Raw genomic sequence first — 25104 nt, 5'->3', positions numbered from 1 at the left:
CTGAAACAAGCCCAAAACTACCATGTAGGCAACACACACACTGGGTGATTTTACTACTGCAGTTGGTTTATGATCAGGTGACCACTGTCCCAAACTGCAGGCACATCAAAAGTTTTTTAAAACTATTTTGCCAATACAGCTAAAAAGAAAAAAAATAAATGGAAAAAAAAAAGCAGCCTAAAATAAGTGTAAAGCTTGAGGACACATATTCTCACAAAACCTACTACTAGCACCCAGCAAAACTACATCGGCTGGGCCACTGCACTGTTTATGGCCCAGACACAAGCTACAGACACATTTTGAGAACAGACAAGCTAACTCTGGAAACCTTTACTCAGTTTTTAATCAACTCAGTGACATCATTTGAGATACATCCCTAACTGCAGTGGACATACTCTAGACTGAGACCATTTCAAGCAGTGGTGGAATTCAGTCCATTCTGCAGAAAAAAAATCAGAAGGCAACCTTAATCACTCTGGGTCTGAGGACAGTAGTAGTAGTAGTAGTAGTACTATAGTAGTAGTAAAATGTGTTGGTAATAACCAGATGATCACTGCCTTTGGTAGGGGAGCTCTACAGAAAATGACATTCAGCTTCGGTTCTCTGCATTTGAAGGTCATAACTACATTGCCCTACATGGCAGACCAGAATATAGAAGTGTCACACTCCCCCCTCAACATGTTGGGGAGCATCCACTTGCGATCAAATTATCTTCCTCTTGACATTAAAACTGTAACGCTGCGGAAAACTGGGTTTACTTGTCTACCAGCTCATTTTGGTTTTCCTTCTACAAGACATCACCAGTAAGATAGCCAAAGAAACTGATGATTTCTCTCATCTTGTCATGTCAAGCATAAAGACCTCATAGTCATACAGAGATTCCTCAAGGAAGGTTACTTGCCAGGACTAGGTGGCAGCTGCTCCAATTCTTTTCCTGGCCTGCTCTCACATACCATCTTGCAGGGAATATCTGCAGTAGCACAGATAGAACCCTCCCTGCAGCCTACCACATCGTACCATACTCAGAGGAATTTCCCAAAGACTAGTCTGCACAACCAAGCTGGAGGCAACTTGCAAAAAACACACGTGGCAGAATTCTAACCACAGCTGAGATATTGGACTGGTCATTAAATACGAAATATTATCAGTGCAGTACATTCCCTTAACAAAAAGTTACACGGCATTTCATTAATCCAATTCTGTTTCTGTTGTCAGCAGCAGTATTTACCACTTGCTATTCTACTCTTCGGTCAATAAGTAATATTGTTTCCCTTCCACACCATCTGATCATTTTTACTTGCAGCATTTTCAAACATCTCTAAGAGAACTCCAGATTTTTTGAAGGCTCCATGAATTCCCAAAGGCCCTATTTTATCCCAAGGTCCCCAACAGCTGTAAGCACACAGAACTGACTGGTACCTACGAATCTGTCACAGGAGTCACAACCTAAGTGTAAGGTTCATTTATTGCTTTTGTAACAGGGGTTGGTCCTTGGAGCATATTCTGAACGTTTGGACCTGAAGAATATATAAGGATCACTGTTTGCCAGCAAAGTATCTTAAGAAAAAATGGTGTAAAGCATTTTTTGTTTTACATGTGTCTGTGATCCATGTACCCCCAAGCTACAGGAAGCCTCAAAAAGTAGGTGTCTAGACAGGATTCACTTCAAAATTGAAAAGCATGTTGAAAACAAAACTATTCCTAGCAGTGTGTTAATGGGCTACAATTTACACTTGATTTCTAAAGAAAGGTGTGTAGCTGAAATTTCTGTTCCAGAGCTCTTCCAGTTAAGATATGATGATGAAAAGATTTGTTCATATAGACAATTCATAAGCCAAGAAAAACATTCAAGAACAGCCCTGTCAAAGCCCGTTCCCAGTAAAGACACTTGAATTTACATGATCATTTATAAGTTGGAGAATCAGCTCACATTAATATCCAGCTGCCTGCATGCTACTTTGTGCCTAAGTATGCAGGCTCGGTATGCATTTTAATTTTGCCAGCTGTGTTCTTTAGTGGCACATGAAACGTTTAAATTCAGTGTAAGATCACATCAGTGTAAAGAGGGAGTGTGCACTTAAAGATTTTTCTTAAATGTACAAGAAGCTAACAATCAATTGGCAGTAACAGCATCCACAGCACAAGAAGCAGCAATGGAACAGCTATGTGAAAACAGAAAGTAGAGCCTACATCTACTGATTTTGTATCAGATACACGGCTCGATGTACCACTAACTTTTCAACTTGAGTAAGATATGCTTAGTTGTTGACAAACTCCTGACCTCCCAAACCCAGTAGGATTTAGAGCACTTCACTACTTCTCTAAATAGATCTTTTAGTGTGTTTCAAAAAAAAGCTCAAGGAAACCTGCTATATATAATTGTCACTATTATTATTCAAAAACCCCTTTATTTGACAAGCTACCTCTCCTTCTCGGTTCCTCCACACAAAATGATTGCTTGAAGTTTTTTGTCACATTTTGCTATTTGCTGAAGGCCCCTCCATGCATTTTAAACGGATAGAAGAGAAAAGAGGTGTTGTCTCTTACCCTTAGTAGTTAATAGGATGCCCTCAGGGAGTCTAAAACTCAGATTTTTGAAAGAAAATAAAGGTTCCTGAGCTGCCAGAGGTGGTCTGCGCAGACCTAAAGCAAAACTGCTGACTACAGCAGCTGAAAGTTATTCTTAACACCAGAAGTAGGTACTATATTCTTTAGACTCATTGTCCAAAGGTGTAAGGAGAAGCCACTACAGTTAGTTCTCTTATATTCCTGAAGTGGTGAGCTACTCAAGAAAGCCAAAGTCAGCTTCACTTCTCAATTTCTGGGTAATGTAAGAGGATTTGGGGTTAGTACAACTCCTGCTAGTGTCAGCAGGCACAAGATTTTACCCCTTACGTCACTGCCTTTTTGTTGTCTGTTTTTAGCCTCACACTTATTACCAAGGGCATCTTTTTCCAGAAAGCTTTTAAAAAATTTTACACAAATGGATTACAAACCCTTTCATCTAGTTCATATGAACAGACCATTTATTTGAGCTTGTTCTTCTCTCCTAGCATGAAGAGCATTGGATTTGCTAATACTAATACAATAACTAAGTTATCACATCACCGAAAAGTATCACTGTTTTAGAATCTTTTTTAATATTCCAGAAAAAAAATCAGATAAAAACATACCCATTGAAAATTATAATAGTAGGAATATTATTTTTGTATTCAAGTCATTTACAAAATACTATAAAAGACAACCTAGCTGTATAGCTACTATCTTGCTTTTTTAATTTCATTTACAGTAGCTTTCACTATTTTATTTCATGACAACGCAAAACCGTCTGTGACAGATTCTTTCAGTTTAGTATAAACAGCCAATAGTCTCTGAATAAATTAGGCATAAATCACTGCTAACACACAAGATCAAAGGAACATGCAATCAAGTTGGTTCATAAAAGTTGCCTTTTAAATAGCCAATAAAGATTCAGTCTGAGAAGTCACCATGAAAAATACTTGTGTATAAACATGAATAAGACAATTAAATCACAGTTTTATACACTTATGTTTATAAATGAGGTGATGTTTCTTACAAAACTTTATACAAAGAGACTTATCTATATTGTTTCAGGCTAAGAGTCTCAGTTATCCACCTATATTTTTTTCCAATCGTGCCATGAGACTGCTCACCTCAGGATATTACAGGGCATGAACTGCAGTCATTGATAGAGGCTCCTGCCTCATGCATGCTGAAACTGCTGAAACCCAAAGGCCTCAGTGACGGCAGCACCCACTCTCACCTTCCACTGACTGCAAAAGAACTCAGCATACCCTTGAGAAATTGGTATCCTTAAGGCTTTTAGAAGAAATATTTTGAAATATTTTTCTTCCCTTACTATTACTTAGAGATGACATTAAAACTGTCCTAACCTGAAATAAGGTGGCATAGCAAGAGCCATATACCCAAGAAACAACATATCTGCAGAAATGTGTTCCCGATCAGTTCTGCTTAAACTGAACGTAGCCAGAGAATCACTGGTGACACAAAATTAAGCTGAGGCACTGAACTTTTCACGCTACAGGAGAATGACTTTCCGTATCAGTACGTTGAACTGGGTTGCTTGCAACCTTTCGACTGGGTCACAGGAGCATAGAGAAGGGACAATTCTCTTAAGGTGCCGGCCTAATATTAAGGAGAGAAGAATACCATATCTGATGATGCCATGACTTGACATAGACTCCTGGTTAAGCCTGTTAACCTCCCAGTATCACTATCTATAACACAAGGATAACACTTCCCAGAGTCAGAAGAAAGTTGCAACATATTGAAGATATTACAAACATTGATTAAATGTTGACATTTTCTTTATTTTCAGTTCACTGTGCACCTAGATCATAATTGGAAGCTGTAGTCTCACTACTTCTTTCAACAGGGTGTTGAACCAGTGAGACAACTCGGGATTCTCCTTTTTGTCTTTCTAGTGTCGTTTGTTCACTAAGACAGAAATTCTCAAAGCACTATAAGTGGCATTTACAAATGAATAAAACACAGAAGTACTGAGCCATAACAGCACCTGATCTGCTATTTTAGGGGTCTGTTCTCCTAGTCCTTTGACTAATCTTACTATCCCAGAACTTCATTTAACTCTAAATGATTTCTTAGGTGAAAACGGTGAGAGTGCAAACAATCTAGCACTTGGTCTCCTGTAAAAAGTTATTTCTGTGAGCACTCAGGCAGAAAGCAGTAGTAAGTATTCAGAAAATAACTATAGTTTTTCATATCATCTCTACCCTTCCATGATTTTATTGAGCTTCACCTAAACTTACAGCTTTTGCTGTCCAAGTACAGGATTATTGCATTACAAAAATGACTGGGCTAATGCCAATTTGCACAACATATTGGGAAAAGTGAAATGTAAATTAAGTCTTTATATAATAAGCTTTTGTCCTAATCAAATTTCGGGGTTTTTTTTTCCTTCTGCAACATCTTTTATTACATAACAGCGTAGTAACAGTGACACATTTAACAAAAGTTTGTGATAGGTTTTAGCACATCTATTTACTGAGGAAGGAAAAAATAAAGACGACTGACGCAACACGAGGGCAACATTATAAGCTAGTGTTCTCTTGCTTAAGCATGTAAGATACTTCTACCGACAAGCAGGTAAAGAAAATGATTTAATAAACGTCATAAACATTTTAAAGATTTAGACTGTTTTAACTCATAGTGGTAAAACTAAAGAAAACAAACAAACAATAAAATCCAACCTTTGAGCAGTTATACCGCTGTTGAAAGTGCTTTACAACTTTCTACAACTTGAATCTGGACAGAGAAAAAAGAAACTCAGTACAAGGACGCAACTTTTGAAGTTAGCATTTGCTTCTTACTAAAGCAAAAACTAGGTCATTAGAGCATTAACAGATCCCCAATGACAATTTTTTATTCAGCTAGTCTTAAAGGGTTGGCATGGCTCCCTAAATCAGAAACTCCATTCAAAGTTTCTCCAACAAAGAATATTCACTAGCACTTTTTCCCAAAAATTTCTGACCAACTCATGACTACACAACCAACAAAACGATCCTATACTCTAGGGCTGTAGTCCTTTACTATACTACCACAACAAATAAATATCCAGATTATGCCCAGAGACTACAATGCCAATCTGCTAAGATACTCAGCATCTACAAGCCAGAGTTCTCAGGATAACAGACTTTGACCTGTTAGGAAATAAGAACTCAAACTCACATAAACTTTTTCCAGCTCTTCCCAGAAATTTTTAAAAAAAAAAAAAAAAAGTTCCACATGTTGTCAGATGACAAAAACAAGTCTGCTGCATACTTTGCCCAAGACAAGTTTGGAGAATTCTGCTGAAAATTTACCTGCACAAAGCTGACAATGTCTCCGAGGGCCTTCCAGCTACAGCTGCCGCTGGTGCCCACACACCTGGAAAAGCAAAGGGAATAACGTATCACTACATGGACTATGTGACCCCAACTACTATAACTGCTTGAAGGAAGAAAGGTAATAAAGGAACAACTTACCAGTTGCCCTGACCCATCTGTATCCGAGACTTCGTGGGTTTTCAGTTGCTTCTGTCTTCTACCATGGAAGAGCATTGAGGCAACATAGCATCCTTTATCTCTATTACTTTTTTTTATTTATCATCTCTATTTCCACTTCATAGGCTGTTTACAGCAGTAGCTCTAAGCAGGCAAAAGGTCTGTAATCCTAGATGTTTTTATTTGTTTTTTATGTTTTGTCCCATTTATTTCAAAAGCATCTTAGCTCCTGTCATCTATGACTGGGGAAAATCCTAGATAATAGCAATTCAGACCTCCATTGGATGACTCCGTTTTTTATTTAAAGAAAAGTCAGGTCAGTCCATGTTCCCAAAGCCATATACTCAATATACAAGAAAATAGATGGTTTTGATTTTAATCAGCATTGCACTTCAAACACGCTGTCACCTAATCCCATTTGAGGATGCAGTCACACTGAATAAGGAAGCCACACTGAAGAGCAATGCTGCACAGAAATCTGCTGTCCTGCTTCAGGCCACAGTCATGAGGTGTTTCACGGTAGCACAAGAACTACAAAGAAGTTAAACTATGGGTACTTTAGGAAGCATGAAGTTCTCTCCAAATTACTTCCTTCCTTCTTGGTGTTGCAATTTGAGTTACGGCAGTCAGAAAGTAACGCAACACAAATAAAATAGCAAGCAGCAAAAAGCTCTACCATTGGCCAAATTCTACTGTCCGTGCTATTTCTCCCTTCTCCAGAGGCCACACCACACTACTCCTTGTCTCTGCTTCATCCAGGTTTTTTCCTGCACTCCTCAGAGCTATTTAACTACTTTGCTGTAGGGTCACAGCTGCACATCGTCAAAGCAAGGCCACAGTTGCATATTATCAATGTCAATCAACCCACTGTCTTCATTTCCCTATATCTTGGGTTATAGGATAATGTCCTTATTTCCAGCAAACAAGTTGAGCGCTCTTTTCTGAGCTCTGTAATAAAAATATCAGTGTGAAGCACAGAGGTGGGTTCTGCCTGGTGCTCAGATGAGTAATGGCGGCATCAGTGTTAGGGTGGCACCATATGTAGGCCTTGCAGATCTCTTTCTAGCCTCCCCCTCACTGTAAAGTCACGCGGCAGCTCTAAATAAAACCTCCTCTCGGGTCCTGCTGGTACATTTAGGGGAGTCTGGATTCACCAGAAATGTACAGCCATCCCGTGTTTCCTCACACATTTGACATTTATTGTCTCACCACATGCACGGCACCTGAAGCCCGGGCAGGCTGTGTGGTCATCGCGCTCTGGGACAAAATGGCCACCATCTGGGACAAAATGGCCACGCTCTGAGACAAAATGGCCACACCAGCACCTCACCAGCAAGAAGCCCTTTCTGGATCTGGAGATGTTCTCCCGGAGTAAACAGGGGGCCTGGTGCTCAATCCCTGGCATGGCACCACAGTAGCTTTCCAGTCACAAGGGCATCTTGGTGTTTGTGATATCTGCCGCAGAGCACAAGTTTGGGCCCAGCAGCAGGGCCAAGCGCCGGCCGTACCCTCCACAGGGTGTGCTGCGGGACTGGTGTTTTCTCCATTTTGTGACAGACAGGAGAAGCCAGATACCTCCATTTCTGCCAAGGTGCCCCAACAAATACTTCTTCCACCTGAAGCTGAAGCTAGAGCAGCCAGGGCTGTGCCTCCCTCACAGGAGGGAGGAACGCAGGCGTCGGGCAGGCGGCACCAGCTGGCACCAACCGGTGCCAACTGGCGCCAACTGGCCATGGGGTCACAGGGGGACGGAGCTGGGGCAGGAGCGACGGGGCCAGGGCCAGGGGCAGCCACTGCAGAGCCAGGGTCTCATGAGGCAGCTGCATTGGGGTGCTGGTGCACGGACACCGAGCTGGGACACCAAACATGGCAGCTGTGGCTGTGACAAGCTGGCTGCAGTGGCCCGATGCTGGTGAACAAAATCCTCCGGTGGTTCCACTGCCTCTGTGAGCTAGCAGCATGCTGGTAGCAAACAGCTGGGTTTCTAAAATCCACAATCCTTTTGTTTGGTTGGTTTATTAAAAACACACTAAATCTCCAGTTGTCTGTCGCTGAAGTTGCCCTCACTTGACGCAGAAAAATTCTTGCAATTGTCTTGAAATTTGCATTCACTGTAAGCTTGCAGAAGGCTCGCCTCCTCTGGCAAATGAAGCTTTACCAGTGAACAACGTATAAACAGCTTGACTTCAAACTGAGCTCTTGATGCAATACAATAAACAGAAATGAGGTAGTACACAAAGCAACCGTCTTACCACCTGTTCCCGTAGCTCGGCTGACTGTTCACAGCTCGCTTCCTCTGAAAGATGCTTCATGCTGTAAGTCAAGGCTGAGCCTCTACACCTGCAGCCACAGGTCATGGAATCAGCCGATTCCATGGCACAGTGAGAACTGCTGCTTCATGCTGCAGCAACTTCTGCAGTTTAACCTTTGTGTGCAATAGCTGCTTGGAAAGTGAAACACAGTCCTGCCCTCACCAAATCATGCTGTAGCATGTAGCACCGGATGATGCTGTAGCAGAAAGTACTTTTACTTTTACATTGCCTGGTTTTGTTGGGGTTCTTTACTTACTTAATTTTCTCTGTTTTAATGATCCTTTAAAAAACAAACAAACAAACAAGCAACTTTCCAATCTATTTCACATCACCCCAGAATGGAGAATCAATATATTCTTACTACTAGTAATGAACCTGAAAATACATTCAGTGATCACAAGTTACTACCATCACCTTGTTCATATCAATTTTGCATCCAGTCAAAACCACATCTTATTTTCACTGCGGAGCCCACTCTCCCTGTTACTCTTACAGTATGGAACAAGCCTTGCCTTTGCATCACTCAGCATGCTGACCTTCAGTGCCTCCTTTTCCCCCCCAAAAAAAATCTTCAACTCTGACATGGGAAGAACTTCACAAGTCCTCATATGTAAAACCTCCTATCAAAATGAATTCTTGTGACCTAAGACTTCCAAGCTGACAACAGGTACCCAGATTTGTGGAACAGAGACTTCCTTTTCCCAGTTAGTATACTCCAAGTACTATGTTCAAAGAGAAAAGTGGTGTTTTCTCAAAAGCTGGGTCCACCAAAAGTCATGCCCTTATGCAATACATATGTAAAATAAACACATTCCATGGTGTATAATATTACAGACTTAGAAATATTACAAGTATGTAATATTATACATATATATATAAATATGTAATGTTATAATAATAATATATACAAGTATGTAATATTATACATAATAATAATAAAATTAGTGATCTGAATAAAGATGTCAGCTGGATCTGAGCTACATTTGCTTCTTGCAAAGGTTACAAGTGTCACCTTAGCTACTTACTGCATTGCATTAAGGCAAAACTCCAAATTACTAAAAGAAGAAACAGGAGGAAATCATTCAGATCTAAAGTGTTTCCTGAAGGGCAGGACTACCATAAACACTGGGTCACAAGACCTACGAGTTGGCCAATGGCAGAACTTAGTCTAAAGATAATAAAAAAATAGATGTCCTAACCAAATATTCCCTAATTCTAATTAAAGGCTGGGCTGATTTTGTATACAACCAGAAGTTTCAGCAGAAGGCCCAACTGGCAAAGCAAGGAGCTGTTAATGAACTAAAATGCAAAAAAGAAAACATACAAGAAGCAGAAACAAGGACAGGCAACGAGGGAGGAGTATAAAAGCATCGCTGAGGCAATTAGGGATGGTATCAGGAAAGACAGAGCCCAGTTGGAGCTCAAGCTGCTGAGGGGTATAAAGGGTAAAAAGAAAAAAAAAAGAAAAAAAAAAAAAAGAGGGTAAAAAACATCTGTAATCATGCTAGTAGCAAACAGGTTCAAAAGAAATGTGAAGCTGTTGCTGAACGAGGGAGACAACCTGGTGGCGGACAATATAGTGAAGGTTGAAATACTCAATGATATTTTTGCCTCAGACTTCAAAAAGTTCCTAGCCCTCCATACCCACCTGCACAGTTTGAGAAAGGAGGAAATGCAGAAGTAAGACGCTTAAGGACTATTTGAACTGGGTGTATTCATGTCTACAGGGATAGATGAAACCCACAGAAGGGTGGTGAAAAAGCTGGGTGATGTGATTGTGAAGCCACATCATCCTCAGAACATGTGATGGTCTCGGGAGGTCCACAGAAAGGGGCTAAATATTACACTTGTCTTCAAGAATGGTGCAGAGGAAGATCTGAGGAACTAAATGCTGGACAGCTTCAACTCTGTCCTAGAAAGACCATGCAGGACATCTCCTTAGGATCCATTTCCAAACAAACACAGGACAAGGTGGCAGTGAGGAAAAGTGTGGATTTACAAAGGGCAGATCAGCCCCGACTGATCCGATGGCTTTCTGTGACAAAACAGCTTGCTATGTGGACACGGGGGGAGCAACGACCATGATATACAGCCCTCAGTGACTCCACACATCAAAGCCACCAGTTCCGTCATTGTAAAAATTTCTGCAGTGCCCTCAATTCATGAATACCTTTCCTCAGCTGCAAAGACGCCTGTGCTGCTCCAGCCTTCTGACATCATTTGCTTTTTTTTTCCCCTGACACTTTGGTCCTCCTTGCTCAGCTTTGCCTGCTTTAGCTGTTTCATATCATGGGACAGCTCCCAGCTGAGCATTCTGCAGAGCTGCTGAACTCATCTGTACAACACCTTGGACAGTGATCAAGTGTGATGATCCTCTTGTTCTCTGAACTAATAATTCATTGTATATTCGGGGGGGGGGGGGGGGGGGGGGGGGGCAATTAGTAAACAAACCTGGAGTTATCAGAAGCGTTCATCAACACTAAAAATCCTAACTTAACAAGTTTTCTTCTGGAGTTTTTACACCTCCCAAATAATTGCCCTCTTATATTGGTTCCAGTTGGGTGAATACTTTGGGCAAGTCTTTGTCCAGCCACATAGATACCACACATTTCATTTCCTTTAGTCAATCACACCCCACTTTTCTCTTTTTACAAATGAAAAATAAAGAAGATGCAGGAAAATCAGTGTCTGCGTATTTAGTTTCTGCTTGTTTTGTATTCCTTTTAGAAGATGAGAATCAAAAGATGATCATTCAGCCGAATTCCCTCTCTTGTGTTTACCTGTGCACATTTCATCTTACACGTTCATCTTTTCGAAAGAAGATGCTTTGTTACACTTAGGGGAGTTTCAGCTTATTCCATTAAAATATTTTAAATCAGTTCTCTGTAGCTCTTATTTCTAGACTTTTTCTTAAAACATCAAAAACGCTTATGACAGGTTGTTTACTTTAGAGGGTCGTCACTATTTCTATCATAAAACTGAAAAAAAGAAAGAAAGAAAATATTGCTGTGTTTTTCTATGTGAAGGTGGATTTAATTCCAATTCTACACTGACTGGGCCCACACTTACACGGATGTAAAAGAGGAATAATCAAAGACACCTGATTACACCAGTAACTAGCATAATTGGAACCAGAATGAGTCAAGAAGCCTCATACTTGTACTGCCCTCTCGCGGTTTCCAAAGGTAATGCCAGCAATTACAATTCTGCTGCAAATCCATACTACTGTTTTCTCTGTCCTGCAGTCCTACAAAAACATGGAATTGTGGCCAAAGTGTGGCAGGGCAGATCTGTTAGCATTAAGCACTGATACTCACCTCAGAAGATAACATCTTCCATTAACCAAAGCTCTGATCCCGCAGGGGGTTAACACGCACATTTGATCCACACACAGAGTGAAGTAACCACTTATCCATTGGGATCAAATTCCCAAAAGCAAACCAGTTCTTTGTGAGACTGGAAGCAGAGGCTCTAAAAGTATTCTTTGCTTCTGGTAAGGACATGGGATCTGTCAACTGCAATGTGCAACACAGTATTTCAAATAATACTTAGGTTTTATACATATTTCTATCAGCAAATAAGACAGTTGTGTCTAAGATTAACACATTGCAGAAATCTGACTAAAACAGATGTCCTGTTTATTCTGTTCAGCTTAATTCCAAGTTATTTCAAGCTCTGCTTTGAGTGGCATTATGTCATACATTACCAAATATATCATCTCAAAAAATAAATCCAGACTTATTTATACACATTACTTTACTAGGACAAAGGGTATTTTTCATTCAGATGCAACCAGTCTACTATGAGGACCTTTCACTTCATGGATTTCAGGTACTTATGCACAGGGAATAATTTAATTTTTTTATTAATCTGCATTCTGTCTACTGATTAAGATGGATTTAACCTTTGAAAGTGTTCTGCCCACATTATCTTTTCAGTTAAAATCATTTCTTGGGAAGTATTCTCTGTGTGTTTATACATGCAGGTTTGCACCACGCCACAAAAAGGGAGACTGACACGGGCAGCGGAGATCTTTCAGTCCATCTCCTGCAGCTTATGGGACTATTTCCATTTGGGCTACAATTATGCTAGATAACAAGTAGCCTGCGCAAGGACCTATCTTTAAATTTGTACATTTTCAATTCCTTTTTCAGTCAAAAAAAGTCATCTGGATAAGGTCCTGGGCAACCAGCTCTAGGTAGCCCCATTTGAGCAGGGGGACGGACAAAGTGACCTCCAGAGATCCCTGCCAACCTCAACCGTTCTGTGATTCTGTGAAAAGTAACATACACAATAACGGGACTTTCTATCCTGATGCAAGTCTTGGTGGATCACATGCAATTACCAAATCCCTTTCATTTTCTACAGTTATCTATCAGGGTTGTAGTCTTGCTTTCTCAAGGAAAATTCATTCATACCTCTTAGCCAGAAAGAGGTTATTAGGTTATTAAGGCACTTTACAATCACTTCAGCCTGGAAGGCGCAGCCATCAGTTTGTGCATCTGTTTTCAAAAGCATCCTGTTAATGTGTGACTAACGCATCTGGTAAGTACAAAGTAAAGCAATTTCAGTTATTCCCAAAGGAAAGGAAGTAACAGCAGAACATTTATGTGCTAAAATTTCAGCACAACCATCTTTTTTCATTTCTGTCAGCCAAATTATAAAAATAGCAATCACAGTGTACTTGGCTCAATTTACCTTTGATGGGCCAAAAATCAGAAAATAGAATTGAGTAAAGTTCTGTTTGCCATGAACACACTGGATAATCTATTCTGCAAAGGCTGCAGTAGCCTGCTCCTCCACCCACCCACTGCACAGCTTTGCTTCTGGGGCATTTTTGCCTTCCTTGGAAACAGCCGCTAACCACCATTTGCTATAGGATGCCAAACTGGTGCTTGTAATCAAACGGATGCACCAAGGTCCCTTGGTAGTATTTAGGGTTAAGTTGGATTCCTGATTGGAAGCTGGCGAGGACTTTTCTGCTCCAGTTAGATTGGCAGGGACCACCAAAGGACCGCATTTCACATGGCAACCCTCCTCCTGTCACCTGGGCGTTTCACTGTAAAATTCTTTGCTATTGCAGAGAGCTCCAGACACTGTCATACACTTTGATCTCTGCTGCTTTCTCTCCCGTGACACACAGCAAATTTCACCTTGCATTTTTGTAAGAAAAGCATTAATTCTGCAATAGATGGTGAAGTATCTTCTGTGGCTCATTCACAGAGGAAGTGGCACAAAGCAGACCCGCCTGAGCAAAGTGTCAGTGACACAAGTACCGTTGGGGGGGTTGCTCTGATGGCCACCTCTCTTTGCAGATCTGTCTTTACTCCAGTGAAAAGACACTATCTTCTGCAACCAGCTTTAGCTTAAAGAATCGGTGATAAAATCCTCATTTTCTAAAGGACAAAACATACATTCTGTTAAGTTCTATAACAAGTTCGCACTCTCATTTTCTGCTTTTACAAGGACAAAAATGGAGTACGGTTCCATTGTTTGGTTCAATGCCACCATCTAAAGGGTGTCATCTCCATTTACCACCTCCTTCCGCAGGGGAACAGGAGCAGCTCTGCAATGAGGAGTTACATGCTCTCACGCTGTAGCACTGCTCACCCCACAGCACTAGATCCATCTGGGCTATTTTTCCCCTCAGGGCAGCGTGTAAATACCTAGAGCGAGAGGACATATTACAGCAGCTTGTACGGGAGCTGTTTGATCTAGTTTGATCCTAACTAGACTGGCGGCGTTGCTTGAAACCACAAGCTGCTCAGCAACCAATGGTCCCAACGTGGCCCTAAGACAGCCAGCCTGGCTGGTCAGTGCCTCTCCTTACAGCCTTTCGCATCTTCTCTTAGACAATCGGGAGCACAAAGAGATCTGAGGGTCATCCACTGCTCTTTTAGCTGTTTCATGGCGCAGCAGAAAAATGCAGCACGTAGCATTCTGCCCACCTGTAGACTTCCTGCGAGTTTGCCGGAAAAATTCAATGCAAGTCCTTCTAAAAAGAAGTGCTAACGAAAATATACTTGCTCTAGTATGAATAAAGATCAGCAGTGCTACAAACCACTTATAACCCTACTTCATTAGCCAGGTGTGACATGTCTGCAGATCAGAATAGCTCTGTTTAAACATTCCACATGTTTCAATTAGTAATTCAAGACATCCCGTAATGCTGACATACCTATCAGAGGGGAAAAAAAAAAAAAAAAAAAAAAGGAAAAAAAAATATCCCTCTCCCATGGTAGCACTCTTCAGGTCATACAGGACAGGGTCTTAAAATGTTCGCATCGATTCAGAGCCAAGACTCAAACACCGTGCTGCCACAGAAATACGTACCAGCCCCTGGCACACTGCTGAAAAGGAGCTCACAGTTGAATCCCAGAAACTTAATGTCCTCCTTTGGCATTTTGCTAATTACACGGGCTACTTCATACCAGTCTAGTGTCACCTAAACTTTTCTGGGTCTCCACGCAGCTTCAATTTTTCACACACCGCTGTGCTCCCTTGCTAAACTTTTATTAATAAGCCTATAAAAGCAATACAGTTCCACACGCTATCTGTAGATGCGCTGTGGTCCATGAGTCACCAGCATCCTTCCCGAGGTTGAACGGTTGGCAACCACACAGAGGTGAGTTCTAACCTAGAAGGAAGCGCATGTTCAGGGACCTCAGAGGCCAGCCCCACGTTATTTTGACCCCACTTCAACAACCATTGTGGCTCCAAGCTATTCCAGCAGCATAATTTACACACATGCTTTGAAAGTGGCTAATCCCTTGAGTGGTTGCCTGCTCCTAGTATTAAGGAAAAGGGAGAAAATTACAGGGCTGCCGTGTCTGCGCTCTGTGAGCCACTGGGTCTTCTTCTAATAAGGTAGATGGGTCTTTGGCCATTCTCAAGCCCGAGAACGTGCACAGTTCCAATGTGCTGACTGGAGACCACGACACAACACGTATTACTCCCCAAGAAGATAGAAGTACAGCCTGTTGCTCATTCCACACACACTAGCTTCCAAGCAAACTCTTAACCCACTTGATGGTAAGCGTACCACACAGCATGACACCTCCAGGCAGTCATGGAAGAGGACAGACACACCCACAACGGACAATCTGCAGGTGTTGGGGACAGCCTCCGCTGTTAAAAGTACGCAGCGATTATTTTGCTTCATTTTTGCCAAAAATCTGGTTACAGTCATTGATTTAATTGTTTATCTTTGAGCATCACAGTCCTTTCTTCAGACAAAAGTTTACACCACCCGGCACAATCTGCTATTTTAAACAAGATTTTACATTAAATTCAGAGCAGAACAACAGCTTCGTTAATTTTTCTATCTGTTCTGTTCAGGCTTGATGGCTTTCATGTAACATTTCACTTTTGTATGAACCCAAAATGCCAAAAGCTAAACTGAGCTCAATTCTATCGTGCTTCACAGTCTGACAGGGAGATGCTATAGTTGTTTGCCTCAGATTTGGTAGAACAGGACAGGCTGCAGGTCACTGTTCATCAACAATTACTTTTAAACGAGAAAAAGAGGGAATACTGGGAAATGCAATTTTCCAAACGTGGCGTTGTGTGTTGGAGGCAGCCGCGCAACCAGTCATCAATGCCACAGTCTCACAGACCAAGCTATGAGGTTCTAGGAATTTGGCAGTATTTGTATTTCTAGGCAAATCTGCATGCCTTTAAGCAATTTAACTTCAACTTTTGGTTGAGCTTGTTAGAACTGTGTCTAAACCTAGTACCTTGTGAGTTGCCCATCTAAGCAGGAGAAGACAGGCTAAAGTTAACAACCCATTACCTTTTCCCAAGCAGGAAGTAAGCAAATTACTGATACTTCATAATAAAAAGCCAGAAAATATGTGATAAACAGAGTAGCTAAAAAAAATCCTCAACTCTCAAAAAAAATGAGATCCTGAAGCCATAATATAACATTGATTTAATTACTGTAAGGCATTTCCAAAGGTTCTTAACATGCCAGCTGTGCCAGTCCCAGATCTGTGAAGCGAGGGAAGAGAGGCCAAGCCAGAGCATTTACAGCAGCTCACAGTCAGCAAGAAACCACATCGCAGAGGCTTGCTGTCTCACCAAAAAGAGCAGAGCACTGTCAGGGGAATGTCCCAACCTTCCTTCCAGCATACTTACATCTCTGCGCGAACGGCACGGAGTTTGATGTTGAGGATCAGTCAGAAACATTTACAGCTTTGAGGTTTTTATACATATAAATATGGAATCATCATCCACATTTTGGATGATGGCTTCTACTGCCTTAAATGGCTCACTCCAAAATAGAGCTTAAACACCATTTCTTTTCCTGAATGAAGGGCACCTCTCATGCTTACAAGGTCCAACTAAATTTTATCTAATCTTTAACAGGCTAGCAGTGAGAGCTTCGTATTGTGGGCTGATCTAAACACATGGATGGCATGAGGACATAACAAATAGACTATAAGTACAGGACTTATGGCAATAAACAGAAGCAAAAAATCAGATGCTTGTGTAGGCACATACAGCCTGAAAAGCTGCCTAGAGAAAAAAGCAGCAGGCTAGAAATAAGCACGTTACAGTCCAAGCACTATGCAAGGACTGCCAATCACAACGTGCTTTTCCATACAATGCCCAGACACCAGCAACAAGAATACCTAAGAACATGAACAGTTACTGCATTCCTGGAAGCCTCTGTCCGATTTCATGATCCTGGCAAAACATTAACTTCAGATTCACCCATGATTGCTCTCAGGACTGTTCTACTCGCCGCCTGCCTGACAAAGCACAAAAAGCAGCAGCTGACGGCTTGCTCCCCTACCGCTGACTGCCCATGGATAATTTTCAGTTCCCAACTTCCCAGTCCTTAACAGAACAGTCAGCAACTATTTTAACCCATCCTGATGAAGGCTACTTCTTCCAAGTCCAAGACCCTGTGTTTCTGACAAGATTTTACCAACTCTTCCTCTAACTTCCAATCTGTGTCCAGCAAAAAACAAATATTTCAAGAAATCATTGCAAAGCCTGCTATCGTAATTAAACAAGTCAACTCTTGCGTGTCATGGATATCGCACAGATAGGTGGCATCTCTTCAGCAAGAAACCTAGTAAGACAGATGCTAGCAAGGACAGCAAATAGCAGCAATTTAACTTTTTTTAAACCACCTTCTCCTGTAGCACAACCCCACAAAGTATTGTTTTGATTTTAAATCTTGATAACTCTCAGTCACAACAAGCAGCTTGCTTACCCTGGTGTAGCTCATCGGACCCTCTGTAAACGTGCCAGAGGTATTAGGTCAAGTAGACGAAGGGGATGCTAACAAGTTACCAGGACTGGGCGGCCTTCATCCAGGAGTTCTGAAATAAGCAAGACATCAAAGGGAGGAGATGCCAGTGAACACATGTAACTGTCATTACAGTCACCACGCCAGATCACTGGCAGACTGTTCTCCATGTCACTGTCATCCACAAAAAGGGCTGCTGAGGGAATCCTACAAGGTACAGGCCGATGAGTCTGATCTCTATCCCCGGTAAGACAGCTGAGGCCGTAATAAAGAGCAAGACTTTTGGGAAAGTCAGCATGATACCTATGAAGGAAAATCCTGTCTCACTAACCACACTGAGTCCTTGGAAAAAGGTGAATAAGCAGGAAGGATACCTGGATTTTCAAAAGGTCTTTGACAGTGCTGAATACTTGAAGTTACAAAGGAAGCTAATGTTGCCAAGAGATTGGACAGAAGAACCTCTAACAAGGTGAAAGCTGGTTAAGGGTAGGAAGGAAAACACAAAAAAATCCATCCATTATCATGACTTGGTGATGAACTGATTTATTAGTCAAACAGTGCGTTACTGACAAATAAATTGGACATACTTCATTTACGAGTAATTTTTTTAAGCTGCTCATTAGCTAAAACAAAACAAAGTCAAGAGGGCTACTGAATTTTTATCTCCTAAACTGCCACTAGTGTGAACAGTTTAGAATCTCTGAAAGTTGAAGAAGTTCGATACCAATTATTACATGAATAGAAGTGCTGAAGTGATTCAAATCGTATCGTTACTACCTTTACTTCCACATTTCATTTCAAGCACCAACAGAAACCAGCACAGTAAATACAAGAAGTGAGAGAAAAACATTTATTTTATTTGTATTGAGGCAAAAGGAGCTCATCTCATTTAGATCAAAGAAATGGAGAGCTGTAGTAAAGTTTTGGAGAATTTACAGAAAACAACCCTCATGCTTATCACATCAGTATATGACCGAATTTCCTATGTCAAAACTCTCTCTCTCATCCTTTAGACTTGGCACAAATTTTTATTGCCCATTACCTCATTTCACATCTTTACTTGTCAAAATGTCCTATTACTTATGTAAACATCTGTTTTATGTGTAAACTTCAACAAGTAAATGGGAAATCAGACTAATTTATCCACCCTCAAAAAAAATCAAGTATGAACTAAATATCAAATTAATTACATCATATTCCATACAATACTGTTTCAACAAGAACTATAGCCTGTTGAATTCACAACAAAAAGGATGCAGAAACAAAAAGCAGATGTGCAGTGTCATGCATTATTTTAATAACATTATAAGGCAATAATAAAAAAGGTAAATATATATATATTCTTTTTTTAAGTATACTCGCCAAGGCAAAAATCAAGGCTGTACTCTTAGTCAGTTCGTTTTAGTAGTGTAGGATTTTTCGCAGCTCAGGCTGTGTTACCTTTTGAGCATATTCATCTGTTACAGTGATAACAGATACTTTTGTCAAAAATAACATGTGGATTTAAATTTTGTGCAATAACAGATATTTTTTTTACTTTTTCAGTTCAAACTCTTTATGTGGAAATAAAGAAAAACTCTGTTCCCCCAAAGAATCAAGTAGAGTAAGTGGGAAGAAATACTTGCACATGAACAATAATATCTCTGCAGGAAAGAAAAGTTCAGCACCCTAAGTCAAAAGACTGAGTTAATACCATTTTTATATGCTTTTTTCTTGCTTCTTTGTTCACTTCATGCTCAAACTGAGTAAGCAAAAGCTGTCATGTGGCAGTCTCAAAAGCCCAACATCACCAAAGATTTCTTTTACTGTTCAACGTGCCTTTACAGTGCGTAGCAGGATCAACCTCAACCGTTTAAAAAAGGAAGCTGAAATCACATCTCAAAGTTGTTATATAATTACTTGGAGATCATTTAGTATTGCAGTAATCAAAACGACTGTTCTTTTTGCTCTAATTACAACTTAATTTAATCTACTAGTCATTTTTACAAACCGCAGTTCACATTAAAACATTTGCTGATAACAAAAGCTTTTCTTTGAAAACAACACTGCTTTACATCTAGTCAGGCAGCCTGTGCATACCAGAGCGTTCTGTCAAGAGAGACATGGAAAAGGGTAAAGCAGAAAAAGCTGAAACATGGCTACAGCTTATCTGTGCCTTTAATGCACTGCAGAATCTCAGGCAGCACTAGAGACAGCAAGTTTCTTCAGATGATCCATAAATACTTGCAAGCTGACATCATCAGTAAGAATGGGTGCTCCAGACTCCTAGAAAATAAAACAGGAACTGATTATACTCATTCTGAAGAAAAAGCATTTTAAGGCACAGTATGTTCCATTAAATAAATGCTTTGTAAATTTAGAAAGACCTTAGAAGGATATCATTGCTGAAATCCTCTGACAAAAAAAAAAAGCAGACTGTACATTTACATAGATTTTCATATGTTTACATAAATACAGGCACAAACCACAACTACACTCTCTTCCATATTAATGCAGACAGCAACAAGCTGCAGCATAGCAGGATATTTATATCAACCACACAAACCTCAGGTTTTGACAGCTGACAAATACTAACTTAGAACTTTTTAAAACTAAGACTTCCACTCTACAGTTCCTGTATCATTGCTACCTAAATGAAGTAGATAAAAGGTGAAAGAAACAGAAACATGCAAGTGACACAACTAACCCATCGATATCTGTCAGTCAAACTCCAACTTAGCAAAATGGCAAAATGAGAAAACAAATCCACTAAGGGTCTGATCTGACACCGAGTCAAGGTCAGCTATCTTTCTCAAGGAAAGCTGGGCTGATTCTCTCCTACAGCTCTGTGTCACCTCAGAGAAATACCAAAAACAACATCTCAAAGTCATGCCACTGCAAAATCAGATTACAACAGATTTAAAAAAACCCTTCTGGGTGGATTTTGGAATTTACTCTTTAACCTCAGAAGTAATTTTCAGAAATTCACAAAGTTCAAAATGGTCATCTTTTAATTCCTATTTTTAAACAAACTTACAGCCTAAATAAAACAGCAGGTGGCAACTCTGCAAAGGTTACATAGCAACTCTCAAGTCCTTTGAAACCAATCTGCTACTCCTTCCATTTACAGATGTAGGAAAAATTCCTATAAATCTCAGCAATTCAACCTTTTCAGAGGTACTAAGCACCCTATTTCCAAATGAAATCAGAGCTGTCTGAACTCTCGCATGTCTGTGTTTTGGACAATTTTGTAAGCCTGAACGAGACTGCTTAGAACTGGTGCCCCTTTCCAAGAACTGGCCAACTCAGTTAATCATCAAGGGACAAATCCAGGATCAGCAGGAGGCCTTAGATCACTACAATACACTTGACACAATACACAGCCACTCTCAGGGAGGGCCCACTAAATTATCTATCAGCTGATGGTGGTAAAATGAGAATAAAGGGTGTTCTGCTTCCAAGTCAGCCAAATGCTAAGCATGAGCTCCCTTATTTAAAAAGCCACAAGGGAATTCCAAGTAGTTTAATTCTGGGGCAGAAAATGATTTGCCACCTTGTGTCTTACACATGGACGAACAGTCCCTTATCCTCTAGTAAATGAACCACCAGAAGAGTTGATAGACCCCTAAGAGATCCCTCACAAAGACTGTTAGTGGTAATCCAGGGTAATTAAATCCAATGGACAGACTCTATTCCTGAAGATGAACACCTCGCTCAGTGTGCACACAGGCAGCTGCTGTCACCACTGCTACCACCAACAGCAGTAGCTTTGCTCTGAAGACTGCTCATTCAAAATTTTGATCTAAGGCATACAATGAGAACTTTAATTAACAGTGATCTGGTGAAAGCTAGCTGGCCATTTGCCTCATCTTTCATTGCAAATTCCCCATAGTTACCAATACAAACAAAGATTTAACAAAATTAAATGGCCAGAAATAAAAGCATTCTCAAATAAATGCCATATCCAATATAATGTGAAAATTTCAACTGCATCTTCAAAGACTAACCAAAATAATAAACTTGTCATACAGCTCTACCATTATTTTCTGAAAATGTTTTCTGTACTAAATAAGGCACCTACCTACTAAAATTTAAAAAAAATCTTTACTTACAATATTAAGAAAAACAACTACATTCATCACCTGAAACATCGTTTCAGTGGTGTGCGGGTGCCCTCTTCAGTTCAACGTGGGCTAACAAATTTTTCTGTAGACTCAGTTATGCTCAAAATAAAATTTCATGTAAGTCATGAAACTCAGGAAGCTCATGAGAAAAACAAAAGCAAAATCAATTCAGTTTAAAGTTTTCTCCCAACAGTTACATTTCTCATTTAATAATTTGTACTTGGTTCAACTTTGCTGACAAAAACCCCTGCAACCTAAGGAGGGTATTATGGTGAACACATGCTGCAACACCACTGGGGAGATTAACACAGCATTTCTTATGTTACCCTAGAACTGAATTATTTTCAACATTAAAAGGGGAAGCTGTCTTTTCTAGTATCTATCAGTTTCACTTGTCCAGCATGAACAATTTTCTTAGAGATCAGCTCAAGAATTGTTCTTTATTTGTATTTACATTTGGAATACTGTTTCACTTGCCTACTAGTTAAATGAGCAGGAAACAATTGTCCTGTACTGTTGGAAATGTCAAAACTTCAAAAATTTCCATGTAACGTTTAGATAAAAAACCAAGAGCTTTCAAACTACAGGATGTGTGTGTATGCTGTGGAGGAAACACGATTAAGAGAGACACTAAAGATTGCTGGCTAGGTTATCAACTTTGAAAGCAAGACAGCTGGGTACAAATAGTGCTGTCCCTGACACAGTACAAAGTTTTCAAGTGTTTTCGCTCTGGATCTCAGTGGTCTTCATTGCCAGAAGCTTCATTAGAACCAGGATGTCCCTATGAAAACGTACCCTGATAAAACTTACCTGACAAAAATCACTGCCATAAAAATGCTACAGAGCTCTCTCACTCATGACCTGAGCACTGCATGCCCTTTAGCAAAATACTTTAAGTATAGTTAAATATGTAGCTTCGACTGTCTGATGCCATTACGTTTTCATCAGGAAATGGCACTGCACTAGTATTCACCCACAGCAGTGTTTCTCTTCCCACTACAAAAGCTGAATGTGGAAAGAGAACATGGAACTGGGATGCAATGTTCAATAACACAAGCTGCTCCAGAAAGTTTAACTTTTGAACACTTATGTAACTTCCTTTCTAAAGACAGTATTTTAAAAGCAGATTCCTGGTCACCCAGGCCACAAAAATTCTGGGAAACGTCAGTACACTGATACTGGTGCACATTTCAGTTCTTGCTTATAACTTAACTCCAAAATGTATTTCCCCTACTGCAAAAAGGCCCCTTAGTCATTATGTGTGGTAAGCACTCTTATTCCAAGGAATCTGAAGGTGTCCCTCTAAGAAAGGTGGCAACCTTTCTTTTTCTATGAAAGCAACCTAACAGAAGCTTACAACAGCAAACCAGATGATTTTTCTCTGAAGAAATGAAACCGTTTTTCTTAACTTTTTGCAATTTTGGTGGCATCAGGCCAAAACTACATTTCTTTTTCAGTTTCAAAACCTGGCATTATTGTTTACATGTACATGATGTGTCACTTGATTTCTGAAACAGGGAAAAAAAGATCGTGTACAAGCTTCATCAGCAGATTCATACTTACCTGTCCCCATGCATACATATTGTTATGAGTCTGAGAGGGATTTACTTTTGAAAGCAGGAAGCGAGCCTTTAAAAAGCAAAACACAGGCAACAAATTAGTCTTCTCAAATAGAAGTTTCTTATATTCAGAATACATTACATGTGTATGAAATAGGTCACCTATTATTTGGAGATACAACGATGCACAGATACCTATTCAGAAGAGCAAGTAGCACCTCTATAAATAAAGCCACTCCCTGGATTCTATAGCTATAATGCAGAACAGCTAACAACTTTTCAATGCATCAAAAAGTAAGCTTTTGTATTTTCCTAAGCACTAGCAAAGCAAATGTGCATATGACTAAGATATTAATTAATAAGTTTCAAAAAATCAACACAAAGAGTAACTCCAGTGTTGTCCAGAGACCCTGAAAAGTATTCTCCTTTTTGTCCTACGGACTTCACACAAGGAATCTTAAGAGTCCAAGTCAGTATGGTGAAAATAGTAGTAAATAACAGGATTTATATATTAGCCAAAAAGTTACTATTGAATACCTGGCTCTGTAAAAGCTTTGAAAGTCAAAATGTTCCCTTGCAATTTACATATATTTTAGCACAGAAAGGCATCTTTGCTACCAAAAAAGTCTCACGACGTTACTAACACATCGCTTCCCAGATAATGTAATATATACTTTACCATACCTGGCTTCCTCCATGCTCTGTATCAATGTATCTGGGCATTGGAAATCTGGAATGGAGAATTTCTTGGGCATCATCTATTGGAGCTTGTAGCAAGTGGTGGAAATTTTCATATTCAGGCATATCTTGGTAACCTGATTTACGCCACTGAGCTATGGTCTGGAGATAGGGGGAAGAGAGAAGTTTAGAACTGATTCACCAATCTTTCTTAGAGGATACACAGGGCTTTTCAAAGGAGAGTATGTGCCATTGCTGGCCTCTTTTCTATCACTCACCCCTTTCTGCCCTTTAGCATGCAAGTTAACTCTTAAAAGTCAAGATGTGCAAGTAACACGCCACTAGGTTTTGGTTGGTTGTTCGGGGTTTTTTAACTCAAAACAATTTGTGGTCCATCTGTATTTCCTTTTTTTGTCATCCTTTGTATGCTACATATTTAGCTCAGGAAGTCAAGGATGCTATTTACAGTTCTCTAATATGTATGCCTATGACACAGAAGAAATACAGATTTATACCAATACTCATCTTTCAGGGCCTGTAGTACAGCACCCCCACCTGCTAGGAGCGAAGCCGGCTGCTCAAGGTCAGCTCAGTGATACAGGCTGTAGTTAAGGAAGACCTGGAGGGAGCCTCAGCAGAGGGTTCCCACCTCCCTTGCTTGGCAGCCCTGCCTGTGCCTGGCCACACATCCCACTCACCCGGATGCCCACCCGGGGACTTGACTCCCTGGCTTGAACTGGGATCTGCCTCATCCCCACCAAGTTGTCTGGTGACCTGGATTGGAGGCTGAGCCTAGCTACTGCCTGTAAACCGCTCTGCTTGCTTTGCTCAGGTACCGTGGGGCCAGGACCTCACTGGTGAGGCCTCTGCCTACCTTGCCATCAGTTCCCTGTTCCCCTGCCCCTAGGGAACAGCCCAATACTGCTGCTTCCTGACAGTATCTTACAAAAATATAGAGAACATTTTTCTACTTAAGAAGCATTAAAAGTTTAGTAACTATTTTTAAAAGTGCTGCTATGAGGACACGATCCAGAACAGTATTCCTCAAACTGTCAGCTGAGCCATTTACAGTTGCAAAGCAGTAAAAAGCAGCAATGCAATTCCTCCAGGGAAGCAGAGCACTAGACAAGCATTTATATTTGTATTACT

General features: G+C 40.5%; 1 protein-coding gene across 3 annotated transcripts in view; it reads right to left on the bottom strand.

Moving 5' to 3' along the window:
• Positions 1–18142: 18142 nt before the first annotated feature.
• The window catches only part of SEC23A (SEC23 homolog A, COPII coat complex component), a 30882-nt gene continuing 23920 nt past the window's right edge, over positions 18143–25104 (bottom strand). For all 3 annotated transcript variants that reach the window (XM_027795955.2, XM_005243857.4, XM_055810190.1), the window contains 3 exons: positions 23962–24117; positions 23282–23347; positions 18143–19880 (listed from right to left, as the gene is read on the bottom strand). In XM_027795955.2, the coding sequence (XP_027651756.1) occupies positions 19791–19880; positions 23282–23347; positions 23962–24117 (312 nt within the window). In that variant the 3' untranslated portion in view covers positions 18143–19790. The remainder of the gene's footprint in view (positions 19881–23281; positions 23348–23961; positions 24118–25104) is intronic.

Source organism: Falco peregrinus, chromosome 1 (genome assembly GCF_023634155.1).
Source record: "Falco peregrinus isolate bFalPer1 chromosome 1, bFalPer1.pri, whole genome shotgun sequence".
Classification (NCBI taxonomy): Eukaryota; Metazoa; Chordata; class Aves; order Falconiformes; family Falconidae; genus Falco; species Falco peregrinus.
This window is presented reverse-complemented; position numbering and strand designations above follow the sequence as displayed.